At 31.3% G+C, this 17,444-nt stretch overlaps 1 protein-coding gene across 2 annotated transcripts in view; it reads right to left on the reverse strand.

The window, feature by feature from the left end:
• Positions 1–1,292: 1,292 nt before the first annotated feature.
• The window catches only part of LOC119687381 (purine nucleoside phosphorylase-like), a 65,366-nt gene continuing 49,214 nt past the window's right edge, over positions 1,293–17,444 (reverse strand). Inside the window, exons 2-5 of one of the 2 annotated variants that reach the window (XM_038101671.1) lie at positions 16,603–16,666; positions 16,379–16,491; positions 2,410–2,535; positions 1,293–2,349 (exon numbers count right to left, since the gene is read on the reverse strand). In XM_038101671.1, coding sequence (XP_037957599.1) covers positions 1,473–2,349; positions 2,410–2,432 — 900 coding nt within the window. In that variant the 5' untranslated portion in view covers positions 2,433–2,535; positions 16,379–16,491; positions 16,603–16,666 and the 3' untranslated portion in view covers positions 1,293–1,472. Of the gene's footprint in view, positions 2,536–16,378; positions 16,492–16,602; positions 16,667–17,444 lie in introns of both variants that reach the window. The other variant, XM_038101670.1, reaches the window with a different exon arrangement.

The raw sequence follows: 17,444 nt of genomic DNA on the forward strand, positions 1-17,444 counted from the left end.
TCTCTTTTGGTTTATATAAAATTAATTATGCATAAAAGTCACATAAATAAACTGACCAATTGATTTTATTAACGATCGAAACATGAAGTTTGCAAGTATGACAAAGTATGTAGAGAGGATCGAGTCTTGCGAATATGAAAAAGTATATTATGAGGAATAATGATTTTTTAAACTTCCATACAACGATTCTATATAGCTAAACTTTGTAATCCCAGCAAACTTTGTAATCCCAGCAATCAGATAAACGCTTCAATAACGCTTTTAATGCGTTCCGAATAAATAGTGAAGTGCAACACTCTCACTGCACATAGCGCTTCCTATTAACATTGCCATGTCATTGGAAGAATATAAGTGCTGCACTCTCACTATGTACGGAGCTCAATTAACGCACTATTTTTTAATATGTTATTTGTTGTTGTTCAGTGGTCTTTTATAATGAAATGGACTACATCTGCATCAAAAGCGCATCTAAAGCGCGAATTGAAAGCACATTTAAAGCACTCCGTATTGTTGATACTTTTAGAAATACCAACCGTGTGGCAAAAAAGTGCTACAAAGAACCAAATAACCAAAGAACCAAGGAGAGGAAAGCGTTTTATCAGTACCTCAAATAAATTAGCTGGATTGTAGTACACTTTCTAGCTGCATTTAATATATGTCACAAGCAAGAGAATTACCGAATGGTATTTCTTATAAAACTTTATTTTATAAAAATTTTTATTTAAATTAAAAACTAAACTTAATGTCTATATTTGTGTCCTTTAGTTGGTTTAATGAATAAGAAATAAATAGTTAATGGATATAATTTTATTAAATAGCACTTGATATTTACAATATATGTAATATTGTAATATGATCAAATATGATATATAATATATATAATATATAGCTGAGGAATTATACTTCAATTTATATATATACTTCAATTTATAATGTTAAGAAAATAAAAATAAATATGTAGATAATTCCTTCGCTTCATTCAAATCAAATAATATTAAGTGATATATCCTTATAGCCTACAATATATATTGTTAGAAATCATACATTATTTCTAACAAATATGTTGATAATTCTTTCGCTTCATTAAATAATCAAATTAAATAATCAAATTAATAATCAAATTAAATCAAATAATATTAAGTGATATTTCCTTATAGCCTACAATATACATTGTTAGAAATCATACTTACTTCTAACAAATTTTATATTATTTAATTCCATTAAAATGTATATATATATATATATATATATGAATACAATGTTTTGATGTAATAATGAGTAACTTTTTCAAATTTTACAGTTAATTTTTTTATTGTGATACAATTATGGTAATATATTTCTGTCGTTACCTGCTAAAAAAATATATTTAATTTATTTAAACTTTAATTTTGATATCAGCAAATACTATTGTTCTTGACAGAATGTTTGTTTATAATTTCAATTTGAAATTTTGATCCACTTCTGGTTGTAATTTAAAAACCAACATTACTTAGTGACTCTGGAGGACACTCGATGTGATGTACCAATTTACGCACAAATTCAGCACAAACTTTTTCTCGTTTCTTGCCAACTGCAACTACCTCTGCGTGATTTGTAGTATCCTTTATGTCATACTCAAGTAAGCACTTATTAGTTATTAAACTGAAAGCAAGCACCTTCATATCACAATGTCTAGCTACCACAACTTCATGAGCCGTGGACATGCCGACCGCATCAGCTCCACATGTACGCAACATTCGCAGCTCTGCAATGGTTTCATAGCTTGGTCCACCGAGACAAGCATAAGTGCCGACATGGAAAAGTTTTTCAATTCTCATATCATCGGCTACCTTTAATGCTGTTTCGCGTAGCTCCTTATCGTATGCATTGGCCATTGGCGGAAAACGTGGTCCAAACTCTTCAAAGTTAGCGCCGTTTAATGGACTATTCCCAGAAAGTCCGAGGAAATTCACATGATCACGCAATAGCATAATATCACCAACTTTATATTTCTCATTAATGCCACCAGCTGCATTAGTTGCAATTAATATCTCAATACCAATCAATTTCATCACTCGTACAGGAAATGTGCATTTTGATAATGAATAACCTTCGTAATGATGAAAGCGTCCCTGCATCGCCAATATGGGAACAGTCTCAATATAACCAAAAACTAAACGCCCAGCATGACCTTCCACAGTCGATAGAGGAAAATGTGGTAATTTCTCATATTCGAAGGATATCGCATCGGTAAAGCCTTCCGCCAATTTACCCAAGCCACTGCCACAAATTATACCGATTCTGGGACGTATGTCAGTGCAAGTCATTATATAATCAGCTGCTTCCTTCATTTCATTGAATCGATCGGTGCTAGAAATGAGTTTTTTACATAAGGAAAGACAAATTTTGATATTTCTTAGTACTACGTACTTTGAACACGAAAGAAAAGCCATCTTTTGAATATGAATATGGAAGGATTTACCGATATATTTTTTTAGTGCTTGAGTTTTGCTGTTGTGGTTTTTTTCTAATTACATAAATCCCAAAATTTTGAAGCTATTTGAAAAAATATAGAAAAAAAATTATAAATTAATTAAAAACTTGACTTCAATTCGAAATAAGATTTTTAGACTACTTTGTTGAATCATTAAAACTAAAATTATATGCCATATATTCATTTATGAGAGTAAACTTAATTCTATATAATTCTATATATATATATAAATATAAATATATATAATCGTGTATATATGTATGTAATACAATACAATATCAAGTTCACATTCGAGAAACGCACGATCCGGTTCTTGACCGGTTCAGTGATATGAATCGTGTCAATTGTTTTCATATCAAAAACTTGGAAGAAACTTAAAAAATTGTTTGAAATTTTTTTTATTGGTTAAATTTTCACTAAAAATGTTTAAGGTTTCTAAAATATAGAGTTACAAAATGTCGCAGTTTAATTGGTACACCTTCAATACTGAATCTGTAAAAGGCACAGTTCAATTCGTACAGCACAATATTGACTTTGGATATATTAAAAACTGCGATTGGAGACTATATCTAAGGTTTTTTTTGTATGACTTCGCATAAGAAAAGTGTTAGCTGAATGTTAAACATACTTTCTATTTCCTTCAAGAATTTTCAAAAATATATAGCTAATATCGTCCCTGAATATCTGAAGACTCCATTCCGTAATTGAAGGAATTTTACATACAAATTTATTATATGTTGGAGAAGTATTAAACAGAATACCTAAAAATGTTTGTCGATATTTGGAATCGCGACTACTTATGCTTCAAACTACAAAATCATTAGTAATCACTGTTCATTAAACTTACTTTACTAAGATATATTAAGATTTTAAAATGCAGTGACTCCTCCACTAAGCGGTAAACATTTTGTCTAACATCCCAAAGAATTTAACTTACAAATATTGCAAATATATGTACCTATATACATGTCCGATATTATAGTAGATACCGATTGATCTTTACTATTATATTATATTTCTTTTAAAATGCATATTTTATATAAACATCGATATAATATATTTTACATATTATAATCTATATATATTTTTAGTAGAACTATATAATGCTATCAAAAGCAATATACTCGTTAATTCAAAGTTTTCTTAACTACTACTACTCCTCGTTAACTACTACTAGTTTTCTTGTAACTAGTGGTAGTGGTTATTATTATTATTATTATTATTATTATGAATAAGCTGTGCATGTATTGCAACCTGAGAGATCCTATGTGCAGCCTTTCGTCCAACTAGTCCAACATTCGAAAAATGTTCTGACTACTGTGGGTCATATTTTAGCCACGTGTTTAGTGTTCAAAACACTCCACTGCGTAGATAGTTAAGTCTGTGTCTTGCCACAGTTGGGCAGGCGCATAGAACGATTCCTATTGCTCTTGACAGAGTCCACAGGAATTGTTTTCTTCTAGACCACAGTTCTAGAAGAAAACAGTGGTCCACAGTTCAGTCTTGAGTCTTTATATGTTCAGGGATAATAAGTCATTTTGACTGCCGCATACCCTTTTTGGGCTCCGTAGAACTCAGGTTTTGGTTTTCCCTTTCGCTTACTAGCGTGATTTTGAAGCTGGTGTTAACACCGCAGAAGGGTTCCGGGCCTACAAAAGGTGTGTTTGCCCCCTTTTTGATCAGAACATTTGCGCTTTTATTGCATTCGTATTCCTCATGTCCCGTTATCCATAGTATAATTGACAATGATATGAATTTCTCGTCGCTAAGATATTGAGAAGATTGAAAGAGTTCCAAACCAACTTTGATTGGAAGTTCGCCATTGATCTGGAGAACAGTGGTCGAAATGAAGAGGCTGTTTTCTAAGATTTCTGTATGGCTTTGTGCTTTTAACTTTGATAAGTTTCAAACTAACTAAGCTTTTTTCAATATATGTATAAACATATAAAAGCTGTATATATAGGAGTATATAATTCGTATTTAACTATGTGCATAGCCTATATACTGATGCGTCTGTAGGCTGTCAGTCTGTATAGGTTGATAATAAAAAATTTAACTAATAAATTGATAATCATTTTTTCAACTATGTTGGTTTAGTAAAATGAAGACCAATCGCCAGGGATGAATAGTATATATTTTAGAAATTGTATTAGTAAAAAATTTGAAATATTTTTGTGTCTATTTAACATCTATTTAAATTCACATGTAAGTGCAAATGTCCTTGAATGAAAATTGTAGTAGTAATAAATCATTCTTGTTGATGCCCTTCATTTGAATATATACTCCTTTCTTTGATTTTCAAAATTTTCAATAATCATTAAAAATATTTCAATATCCTTGTCTAATTTAGCATATCTACAACGTGGAGAGTATCGAAATGTACAAATTTGAACATATTTGTAAAAATATTCTTGTCAATATTTGCATATACCATTACGGCTCAATGCAACACAACGACTACGCGTGACGGAATCCTTTGAAAATTCCTGGAATTTAAAGGAAAATCTTAAAATAAATAAAATTACATTTTTCTTCTAATATACTGTATTCAAATACAAAGGAACAGGAAAACAATTAAACGCCTCAAATCTACATACAACTTAGGTTATTATTTTTCCAAAAGGAGTTAGCATGCATGGCAGTCAGGATAAGGGAATAATTGCAAAAAATCTGCTTTTGCTACACAAATGCACTGGTATGATATGCAAAATGTATATCATTTTTCATATTTCCCTTGTCAGAGGCAATCTTTCGGTCAAACTCATTGTATAGTTTAGTCCTTTCCTATTGAGCACCTTTTGAGGTACTCGCATTAAGTCCTGTGCAAATATGCTTTGACCATACTTAATTAGTACGCAAAATATTTGTCTTAATTGTCTCAAAATAGTGCAGATTCCGAAACTTATTCAGAAAACAATAGACGAAAGGATACTTTAACTCTACTGTGCATATTAGATGTCCATGCAAGGAACAGCCAACAACAACAACATATGATAAATGGTTTTATGGGATTTTCCGGTCAGTGAATGCACGCAGCTTACCTGCTTAGCCGCTTGAGCTGTTGGTGTCCGAATAAATTGTTACCTATATTTGCACTAATTTTTCACAATTTACTGGCTTGTGAGAAGATTTGCAATATCTCTTGTATCTTTTCACAATCAACAATAGAAAATTTGTTGATTGATCCTATTTGGATATTGTCGTTGTCACTGTCAGTTGTGAGTTGTGAGTTGTGAGTGGGTCGCCTATTTTCTGTATGCGGTAAAATTATAAGCAGTTTTTCATAACTTCAACCATTGAGAATTGGTAATTGTAAAGGATTTTGCATATCCTTATCACTGCATGCGTCCAACTGGGTGCGCACCGACGAGCCAACTTACTTGTGCGAAAGATTAAAAAGGAGTAGAAGTAGGAGTAGCAATGTTTTTCTATTAGGAGTTTAGGTAGGCGGATGTATTGAAACACTTTATGAGCGGATTATCCTTGATTTAGATCAATTGTGATAGTTTAAATATTTGTTAAGCAGATCATATTTTTGAGAGGTTCTAATCTTAAGCATAGTTTTTGATGATAATAATATGTATTATAGTTATGATAATATTCAGATTATGTTTGTGCAATATTTTAAACATAACAAGAATTTCAAAAAGAATATAAACAAATCGATAGGACACAAATCGGGTAGGATACCGTTTTCTTATGCGAAGCGATTTAATGATGGGTTTTGACAAACTTCTATATTCTCAAGTACATTTGGTACTCTACTTTATATTTATATAGCCTAGTTATCGGTCCTTAAAGTAATATATTTTCACATGAAAATGAAGATCGTGTAATAACTGTAAACGTATCATATATCAGTTGTCGTTAGATGACGGGTAGAAGTTTTGTTGTTGTTGTTGTGTTCATGCTATGGCACTTAATCTATTTTTAGTCTCTTATTGTAGAGATTAAATAAGAGACTTTATAAAATTCCAGTAATTCTCTAGTACTTAAAGATATTATTTCGATTATATAGACTACAGTGAATTAGTTTTCTTTATGATATCAGATTTTAAAGTTCCAGGGTATCTACAATTGGTGAAAAGACAACTTACCAATTTAAACGAGTATAACAATCGAGACAATCAAGAGCTACTGATTAACTTCGTCGGCGGAAAAATGTTTCCACAAACAAGTGGACAAGCACACCTTCAGACGTGTTACTTAATTGTGGTTCTTGAAGGAGCTCTCCGTTCATAGAGTATAGTTTTTATGGCGGTTAAAAACTCTCATTAATAAGTATCAAAATGCTTGAGAACTATGTTCTTAATAAGAAAGTCTACTAAAATCTATTATTAAACAAAGCTCACTAAATACGTTTATACTTAATTTGAAGTTAAAGACTCGAAAAATCGAAAAGATAAATGTCAAATGTTACATTTTATACTAAACAATCACTATTCTTATTAAGTTATCAATATTTATTATAGATAAATCTATAAATCTTTTATGTTATACGAATTTTTCTCCGCATTTTAAAATGAATCGAATTAATGGCATAGAATGGAAAAGCGAATACACCTATCCACCACCACATCAAATTGATTTCCATCGATTATATCTGGCCAACAAGTATTCAATAAAAATGTTGAAAATATAATTTCCACAAAAAGCCATAAATATTAAAAACAAATAAACTAAAAAATATTTCAGAAATCTATAAATGCTTCTGGTTCCGCTGCTGCTGCTGTTGAAATGCACATTTGCCAGTACGTATTTAACAGCTTGAAAAATGTCATTAATTTGAAAATATCAACATTATTTCACGGAAACCATAAGCAAACCATTAAACGGGTTAAAATGATGCCATAAAATTTCCAATAAATTATGGAAAAACTAACATCAATTAAAAGTCGTAAAAAATGTATATGCGAACGCCATCCAAGGCGTCTTCTGCAATCGTCAGAAGCATTAGAAGGGCGACCAATATAAGGTGAATACTTACGATTGGAACAGTTCGAAGGAGAGGTAATGTAAAATGTGTCAGGAGGCTGTACTATTGGTGATAATGAACTATCATTGAAATATCATAAAAAATAACACTGAACATAAAAATAGACCAAATACACAATGCATGGAACACAAATTAACCACCGCAGTTTCAATAGAAAAGCCATAAAATTACTCAAAATAAACAATTTTCATAAACGTCGACAAGAAATTCTTCAAAGATTAATGATAAAAGGAAGAAAATTAAATGGCATTGATAAAAATAAAGGATGGCCTTATAGATTATCTTCAATACCCTACAGTTTTTTAATTCAAATTTTTATTCTAGAATTTTGAGAAAGCAATTAGAAAAAGCATACGGATCCAAAAAATTATACCAAATATACAATTATGACTTGAATGGATATATGGAGCAACTAACTATCAGTTCACTTTGCTTTTCTTTTATCAGAACCCGGATCTTTCCATGAAAGTCTGTAAAAATACAAATACTGACTTAACTCGTACTTCCGATTTTATTGTGACAAAAGTAGAAAGCAAATAAGATATATAGCAAAATTTTAGGTGAATATTAATTAGAGGATGAAGACCTTCGAAAACTCCTTCCGAAGGAGCTGGTTCGATACTAAATATATAAATGCAAAGGGGTGCATGATGGATCAAACTGATCGCATTGCATAGGGGCCTTAGCCTTAGCCTAACATCATTGACCATGATCACTTTTAGTTATTATGATTACAAAATATTTATTAAATCATTTCAAGAAACGTTTGTAAATAATACCACTTGGAACCTCTTCCAGTTATTTTTGTTAGCACTGTCATAATTATAGAACTATCACAGGTTTACTGATGGGCTATAGTCTACCAGTAGTACATATATACAAGATCACGACTTATGCAATAAATGCAGGGAGCTGGAAATGAAAGAGACCTGAAAGCATCTCCTACACTTATGATCTGCGTTATCATGAATATGTCTTAAATATTTAGAAGCTTCATAATTTTGGAGCTGCTAGTTGTATAAAATAGTGTTTCTTAACCCAAAAGTCTTCAATGCACGATTAAGTCTTCAATGTGTTTTACATGCAGCGCTGCTAATATTTTTAAAAAAAAATAATATTGTTACAGGCGAAAGCACAATATTGTGGGCCCATGGTGGTAATGGTGCAAACCTTTGCCTCTGGTTTAACTCTGTTTAAGTTCGACGAATCTATATTGAGAACAACGGATGTAGTTGAAGTGTAAGGGTTGTAAACCATTTAAAATATTTTGAATCATTGACTAGCTGTCATAAAAACTTTGGTTAGCAAAAACTCTAATTCGTAGATCTAAGTCTTTGCATGTGACCCAGATCGAGGCAACTAGATTTATATTGGATTATGGGAATAGTGTGAACCAACTGGTATCGTTGGGCGCGAATAGATAAATGTTTGAATAATGTTCAATATGTGATGCCTATGTAATGAACCACATCTAATCTGTTGCGTAGGATCCATATAGGAATTTTGTATAGGCTTCGACACCTATCGCTTCTCTGAGAAATCAGAGGATGCCTTCGGATAACAAGAATTTCGTGCAGCTTTGGCTTGTTCGATTAAAACACACAAAATCATTGCTTCTAATTCGACTGGTTCATATAGTGCTAAGTCTGGTATTTGTAGTCCAACCATTGTGGATTGGGGACTTTAAAAATCAACAAATATTTAAAAGATCCACTGAGCATGAGTATTTTGAGAATGTAGTAAGCCAAAATTTAAATTAATCAGAACAATAAAAATTTGTTGTTATGATTCACTAAGTACACAGTGTGAATCACAGCCCTAAAAATAGATTTTATTTTATTAAAATAGAAAGGACTTATATGGAAAATATGTTGTATCTGCGCAATCTCTTGCAATGTGTGAAGGAACCGTAGTGCAATCCATCCCGGATTGGTGAATGAATATGAATTCTGAATTGGTTGAGATGCAATACAAATAATAAGAAGAAGATTGCGCGAAAAAAAAAAAGATGCGTGAAAATTTCGTATACAAAAATAAACACAAAATATAAGGAATAAATAAGAAAATAATAACAATAATAAAAAAGCCATAAAATTTTGAAATGAAAAAGAAAAAGAATTGAAAAGAAAGAAATTTTTATTGATGTTTGTTTTTCGCTGGTTGGAAAATGCCACCAGTTTTTCATGCCGACGAACAGTTTTCCAATTTCTCATTTTCTAGTTTGTTAGTTTTGTTGCGATTGTTCTGTTGTGTTTTGGTTGTTTTGATTGTTTTTCCATTGTTTGTTGGCATTGTTTTCCGTCGGTTGCCTGGTGAGAGAATTGCAGGCTGGTAGTAAGCACTTCATTTGTGTGCATCAATGATGAGGCGTCATCATCAACGAAGGTCACGATTTATGTTATAGGGTTGGTTGAAGGGTACAAATGCAATTTGAGCAGTTTTTATGGCTTTACAAATGTTTTCCCGAATTACCAGAAACAAACATGAATAAAAATTTTTCACTAAATGCAATAATATTACTTTTTTTATTTGATTTTTCCATAAAGATACGGATATGTGCACAACCCGTGCTCGAGCCATATTTTAGTACATATTAAATGTGTCAGCCATAATAACAGATACAAATTCTAAGTATCCTTGTCCTTGGGTGCCTAAAATGCCTTTCAAATAATGTGTTTAAAATAATAAAAATAAATTGTTTTGGTTTAAATTTAGAGCAGACATCACAATGTACGATCAGCGGTGGAACAATAGAGTTCTGTCTAAATTTAGCGCGTCGATCGTTAAAATTTTATTTTTATGTCATATTTTCTTTTCGCCTTTTATTTTTATTTATATTTCTTTTTATATTCTTATTTTAATAGTTTGCTTGTCCTTTTATTGTGTTGCTATTAGTGCCGCAATTAAGGTAAAAATTTTTGTGGTACATGCGATCTATATCATCCATATAGTCTTCTTATCAGTCGCTGGATACTCAACATTCTTAGCCCGAGCCTTAAACGATCAAATATTTGTTTGGGTAAAGCAAGTGTTGCAACACATGGCTATAGGTCGAGAAAGGGGCAAGGGTTGTACATAAAACTTTTATTAGTAACTTTTGTATAGGATAAGTAATTTGACAAAGTATGTGTAGATAATCATAAGATTTTATTATTAATAATAAAATAAAATTTTATAATCTGCAGCACGTCTCATTGATATATTTAAGTAAAATGGTACTAAAAATTGTACTTACAATAGGATAAGATAAAGAAAGTGTAATTAGCCTTAATATGTCTGTGAAATTCAAAAGGGTTAGAGGGAAATGGTTAATGGCTTTGATAGATTTATAATAAAAATTCAAAGGTATTAAAACATTGAGATTATATTTAAGAAAAATACACTTTAAGCACCAATTTATCCTTTAGAAACTTAGATTTTAATTGTTTGTTTGCCTTTTTCAATATCCATAACATTTCGTATAATATCTAAAACAAAAGAAATAGTATATAATATATAATATGTAATATATAAAATATAATTTATAATATATGTATGTTGATCCTTTTTATGAGTCAGCGCAACTGGGCACTTTTACTCTTTGATACTACGGGGTCCCACCCATCTCATTGACTAATTTATGTATTGCCTATAAGCTACATGATTATTCAGTGATTGATGTAAGATCTGCGTACCTCCCCGTGCGGATAGTGATTACTCTAAGATTAGATAGTGGTAAGTAGGATAGCCTGTCAATTTTCGCATATAATATATATATATATATAATATATATAATATATATAATATATAATACATAATATATAATGTATTACAAAAACTACAAACCACTTCAACTTACGAACTAATAATAGGATTACATTCATATTAAAACCAATGACATTGATATTATTTTTAGTACTTTCAGATATATAATTAATTTAATGCTATATTAGTTGTCCTTAAAAAAAGACCTCACCCGGTCTACGTAATAAAAACAATGCATTCAAATACTCGTTTCAAAGTAAAATATAAGAAGAACCTGAAGAATCAGTTAAATGTGGGTGTTCTGAGAAACTGGAGAGGCAAGCTAAAGAATCATTTAAATTTAAATTTCATGACGTACTTAATTGAAGATAATGCATTTAATTATACGTCTCAAAATTAAAAAAAGGAAGAAATAACTAAAGAATTTAGTCAGTTTAGTTAGTATATTTAGTGAATTTTGGGTTTGTCAGAAACTGTGGAAGGAACTAAAGTATTAGCAAAATTTAGGTTTCTTGAGAAACTGGAGAAGGAACTAAAGAATTAGTTAAATTTAGGATTTCTATAAATAATATATTTGTCTGTTGTTAACATCTTCAAATATTACAATATGAATAAGTACCATTGTTCTAATGATTTTGTTTAGTTAAGAATTATATGTGGTATAGTTAATAATATTTATCAATGTTAAGGAAATAATGACGTATTCTATTAGGTAAAGTAGCTACAGCTCTAAACTTTATTTAAATAATTATACCAGTTTATATTACAAGAGACGATAGTTGCAGACTTTGTCACGAAAAAGAGGAAACAGCAGAACACAATCTGTGACTCAGACTTTGGATAAGAGACGATAGTTGCAGACTTTGTTACGAAAAAGAGGAAACAGCAGAACTCAATCTGTAATAGTCTCGTCAGACTCAGACTATGGTACTTATCAACTGCCTATACACTTATAACGTAATTAGGTAACATCTCTCTAAAGGATATAATGTCATTTTTAACTGCTAAACGCCTATGGAACTAAAAACCCACTTTAGTTCTCATAAGATGCAGCGACTTGGTGATAAGTTCCCAACCCTTTCAAAATCTATCTATCTATCTATACCAGTTTATAAATTTATTTGTATTATAACAAATTTAAGAAAAGAAAGGAACAAATACCTCTGTTTCTACTACTGCTAGGATTCTACTAGGTCAACTTTATCTAGAAATTATACATTAAATAAACTATTAGGAGTCAACTCTATCCATTAGTCATCCAATATATAAATATTTGCTTAAATAAACTATCTTCTATTTGTACTTTGTATCTATATTTTAATCATAGAACTTAAGCGTATAAATCGCACTTCCCGTATAGCTCCCACGACCATAAATCATTGGAATTTCAATCGAAATTTTTATCAAAAAAGTTAACCACCCCGTAAAAAATCGGATTCCAATTATTTGTATGCCCGATAGCATATTTGCGAATTGGCTTTAATTTCATAATTACACATTAATGTGCAAATCAGTAGTTAAATCCTTTGCACTTGCTATACACCATACATATAATATTTTTGCTGCCCTCGTTACATATCCGTACTGAGATATACAAAACGCATAAATTCATATGAAATCCTGCAAACAACAAAACTAATATTTACATTAGTTGCCAATAAATACACAAAATCATTTCATAAAACGCCAGGACGATATGATTAAGTGGCCCAGAAAGGCGCCGTCCGCTATTTGTGTGTTCCTGGCTCGAAATGTAAACATAACGCCTTCCTGGCACGTGCTTCTCTTTTCCAGCTTACTACTTATTTTGTTTGCATTATCCTTTCGCTTACATAATGTTACATATTAATAATAATAAAATCATTCATAAAATTATGCCGACACCCCAAAAGTTGCCAGCCGCTCAGTTGAGGCACGTACTCAGTCCTTCAGAACGGAAGGGAATATGCTTCCGGTATGAGCAATATTTTCCGCTTTCATTTTTAATCTTTTTCCACTTTTTTGTGTTAACACATTGTCAGCAAAGGCGCAAGGCTCAACGAAGTATCGCTTAAGGATATACGCAATGTTTTTTTAACCACCCTACGAATTATGAAATTATTTTCCATAATAAGCATAAGTAGCGCATATTGTCGGTTTGTTTGCTTAAGGCGGTGGTGCTACAGTCGGTATTTTAGTTATTTAATAACTAACTGTAGCGCAGCATTACCAAGTGAAATGACCGAGGATTGATAATTTATACACTTCTGACATCATTTCAATATTTTGCAACGTTTTTATGACTGTGCGACAGTGTAGTCAGGACAGTCAGGACGTCCTTTGAAAGTAGTTTATTCCGTTCAAACAATACCGCATTATATGCTGATTAACAGGAAGTCAAAATTTCGTTTTATTCCAACGACTACATTATAGCCTGCCACAGTAGTTATCCTTATAATTGGTTGACTGATTTGCTGAATGAACTGACTGAACCGACCGAACTGACTGAATGACTGCTTCGACTTCGACTGCTTCCCTTATATGAATTTTAAATGAATTATTTTTTTATTATTTCATATTCATATTCCAAGGATTGGGGTGGAATGGGTGCCGTGAGCCGCGTGCCGCTATTTAGTGTCTATTATCCTGGCGTAGCATATTTTTATTTTCATTTCGCCTGCTTGGCGCTGTCTCGGCCGAGACACTGAATGCGTGTTCATTGTGTTTGTTATCCTGTCATCACATTTAACTTGAGTTGCTGGTGTTGATTGCTGGAAAATTCCTTTGTGTCGCCGATTTGTATGGCATGGTGCGCGCTTCTTCTGCTTTCAGTCCTGGTGCCATTGGTGGTGTTCACAGTGTTCACAGTGTTCACAGTTGCGGGTATGAGTGCTACATGTGCGCGTTATGATGTTATGACAATTGCCAGTCACATTTTGATATTTTCAATTTTTCTCTATTATTTATGTAAGTCTTCTATCAAAGTGATGATGTAATTTTCCGGAACATTAGTTTGTTGCTTATATCCGGTGAAATAATATTTTTTTATTTATTTCATATACGTCCATACGTCCCTACGTCCATAATATAAGAAGAATTTTTTCATAAATTATAGTTTATTTTTATAACTTTTATTTAATTTATGCATTCTATGTGGCAGAGTGTGCTGATACTTGAAATACATTCTTGAACGAAACAGGATAATAAATTAAAGGAATGAATATTTAAAAAGTTGTCCTTACTACAACAGAAAATGGGCACTAGACACAAAACTTTCTTAGATTTTTAAGAAATGAAATAAGTTAATAAAAAATTATGTCATATTGGCAGTGCTGTATTCAAGGAGAAAGGGTTTGTCGATAGACCACCTGACAATAAAATCTATAGATAATAAAAACTAAACAATTTTGACATATTTTATTTATATTTATAGAGAGGTTTCGAATGAATACCTAATAGAAGGAAACCTCTAAATAATGAACGAGCAACATGAAAATATTTATAAAGAATAAATATACTAAAAATATTTTTCTGGATGGCCTAATGTTAGACATTAAATATATTCGAATGTAATAAAACAATAAAAAAAGGTCTTGACATTATATCTTTGGTCACATCGATAGTCTACTGTATTTAACTACTTCTTAAGTGTAGGAGTTCTAAGGATATTCTAAAAATTTATAAAACTAAAGAGAAAATCTATATAAAATAAGGAAGGTCGAAAGTGTGCTTCAGCGATGAATCCACTAATTGGCAATAACCAAAGCTTATTATTAAATAAATTTCGATCTTCGTGGTATGCTATTCCAATGGAGAAAAATATATAAGCAAGTGTTTATATCAGAAGAAGCGTAAAACGATCTAAGCATTCGTTACTGACTTTTTCCACAACATGGTTTTATTAATTTTTTTTAGTGGGAGAGAAAATAGTGATTGATTTAATTAATGAATTAAACTTTATTGTATCCTTACAATATGAATTACATTGTATCCTTACCTTTTGATTACTAAAAGATAGGAAAATCCCTCTTTTTATTGAAAATGAACCGGTCTACATGTTACACTTGCGAACCAATCTCGAAGAAGGATGTGTTGTTATAAGATTACACGATATGAACGAAGGAAGTTCAAGCTAAAGAGAAGATGAGTAAACAGAGTCGAGGTTCTGGTGGGAGTGTTAGAGGCAGTACTATAGTTAATATATATGTCACATATTTGAGAAGTTACAATGTTAGGTCTGATTAATACTCTTTTAAAATAAGAACTTCTTATTGTATCAGAAGCAATAAAAAAAAACAATTGCAGTGCCTGCAATTTCACTAAACTCAACTTAGGAAATTTGTGTATTGCTTATTTTGGAACACCTACTGAATTCCTAATCATTCAAGCATTTGTTACATTTCCCAATATCCATTGATAGTGAGACGAGAATAAAATCTTAAGGTTTATTGACCTTTAATTTAAGTAAAGAAATGTCGAGTAAGTTCAGATAGTCAACAATGCACCAGCAATGGCCATGGCGTTGCTCTAATAAGTCCTGTACTCTCGATATACGGCGGGGAGGAACTGCGACAATATTTGCTTATAGTTAAACGGTGGATAAACAGAAAATCGGATGAGAATGCAAACGAAATGTATTTCTATTGTCGGACGATTTGTATGATTTGTCTTCAAGTGCGTTGGTGCGGAGTGTGAAGTGCGTGAACATTTAGTGAAAGTCTCGCACTTGAAATTTACTCGTAAATCTAAGGTTGACAGATGCGTTCAAAAGTTTGAAGTTGAAGTTGCTCTGCATAAAAGCAGAGATATGAATTGATAAGTATCTGCATTAGTTGCATTTGCTTGCAATGCGATTACAGATGGGGTGTGCAGTGAGTCTTATTCAAATCTGAACTGCATTGGGGAGAGAAAATATTTACTAAAAATTTTCTTTTCATAAATTTAATTAAAAAATTTTTTTTTACTTTCTAATTAAAATTTTTGAAAACTTGAAGGTGATTTGTTATTGCCATATGGGCGGTGAAATTCTGATAAAGAATAATTACTTAAATAAATTATTATATATCTCGAATTTTTGAAGTGAATTAGTTCAATTTATGCATATAAAGTATGAAATTAAATTATTTTCAAACTTAATTTTACAATTTGTTTAAAATCTTAAATATATTTGAAACTTAATACTTAACCTCTGAGCGTAGATCTCTGCGTCAATTCTTAGAGAGAAAACTTCGAACAGTTATTAGAAAGAGTGACCCCAGAGAGTAAAATCTGCAAATATATAGCATATACGCGTAGTAGTCTGCAAATAAAAAACAAACCATTGACTAATGATTGAGTACGTTTACACCAATTTTAAAAACAAAACTTTCCTGTTTTGTATATTGTATGTATAATTAATAAAAACCTTTACCTTTCAATACTTTCCTTCCACTTGTCTTCCGTCGTAAAGATTGTCCTCAAACAATTACTGCAATCTTAAAAGATAAATATTTATGATTAGATTGTGCTATAACAGTATGTATATATAAATTCTATTGTATTGTATATTATATGCGAATCTAATAATCCATTAATCCACTAGTTTTGGAGTAATACAAATCCATAAAAGTAACAAGTCTTTTTGAGCACTGGAGAGATACAAACGCCACTTATAATGTTTTCTATAATTCAACTTTATAGTCTGTTCAGTCCCTTGGCTTTTTCGGTATGAAGTAGGATGAACAAATGTTAAAAATAGACTTGATGTTAAAACTTCTACTTTGTGACCGATGCTCATAGAGGATCGTTTTCCATTTTGATATACCAAAAGACTTTTTTTTTTGAGGTTACGCTTTATTACAGTATGTTCTGACTCCTTGATAATCAAACTCCATAGAAAATCAGTATTCACTACTGTTAGCTTTTTGGGTATGAATAAGGTGTTTCTCCATTGTTTTAATTTTTGGATTAATGGATTTTAACAAATCTAAACGGCGCTTACATCGGAATGACTTGTTCAATCTCTAGTGTTTTAAATCGTCGCCAATACGTTATTTGGGATAACTTTTTTTGGATTGCTTCTACGTCGATGAAGCGATGAATGCGAAATCAAGCAAATGTGGGAAGTGGTTGATCATACCGACCTTTATCTTACCGGAAGTAGTTGTTCTTATCTAATACTAACTTCTAAAAAAGTTGTATTTACTGTCGAACAATACTTATAGTTTTAGTAGGAGGAATATATAAAGCTTATTATGAAATGAGCAGAGCATA

This window comes from Teleopsis dalmanni, chromosome X, assembly GCF_002237135.1.
Source record: "Teleopsis dalmanni isolate 2A chromosome X, ASM223713v2, whole genome shotgun sequence".
NCBI lineage: Eukaryota > Metazoa > Arthropoda > Insecta > Diptera > Diopsidae > Teleopsis > Teleopsis dalmanni.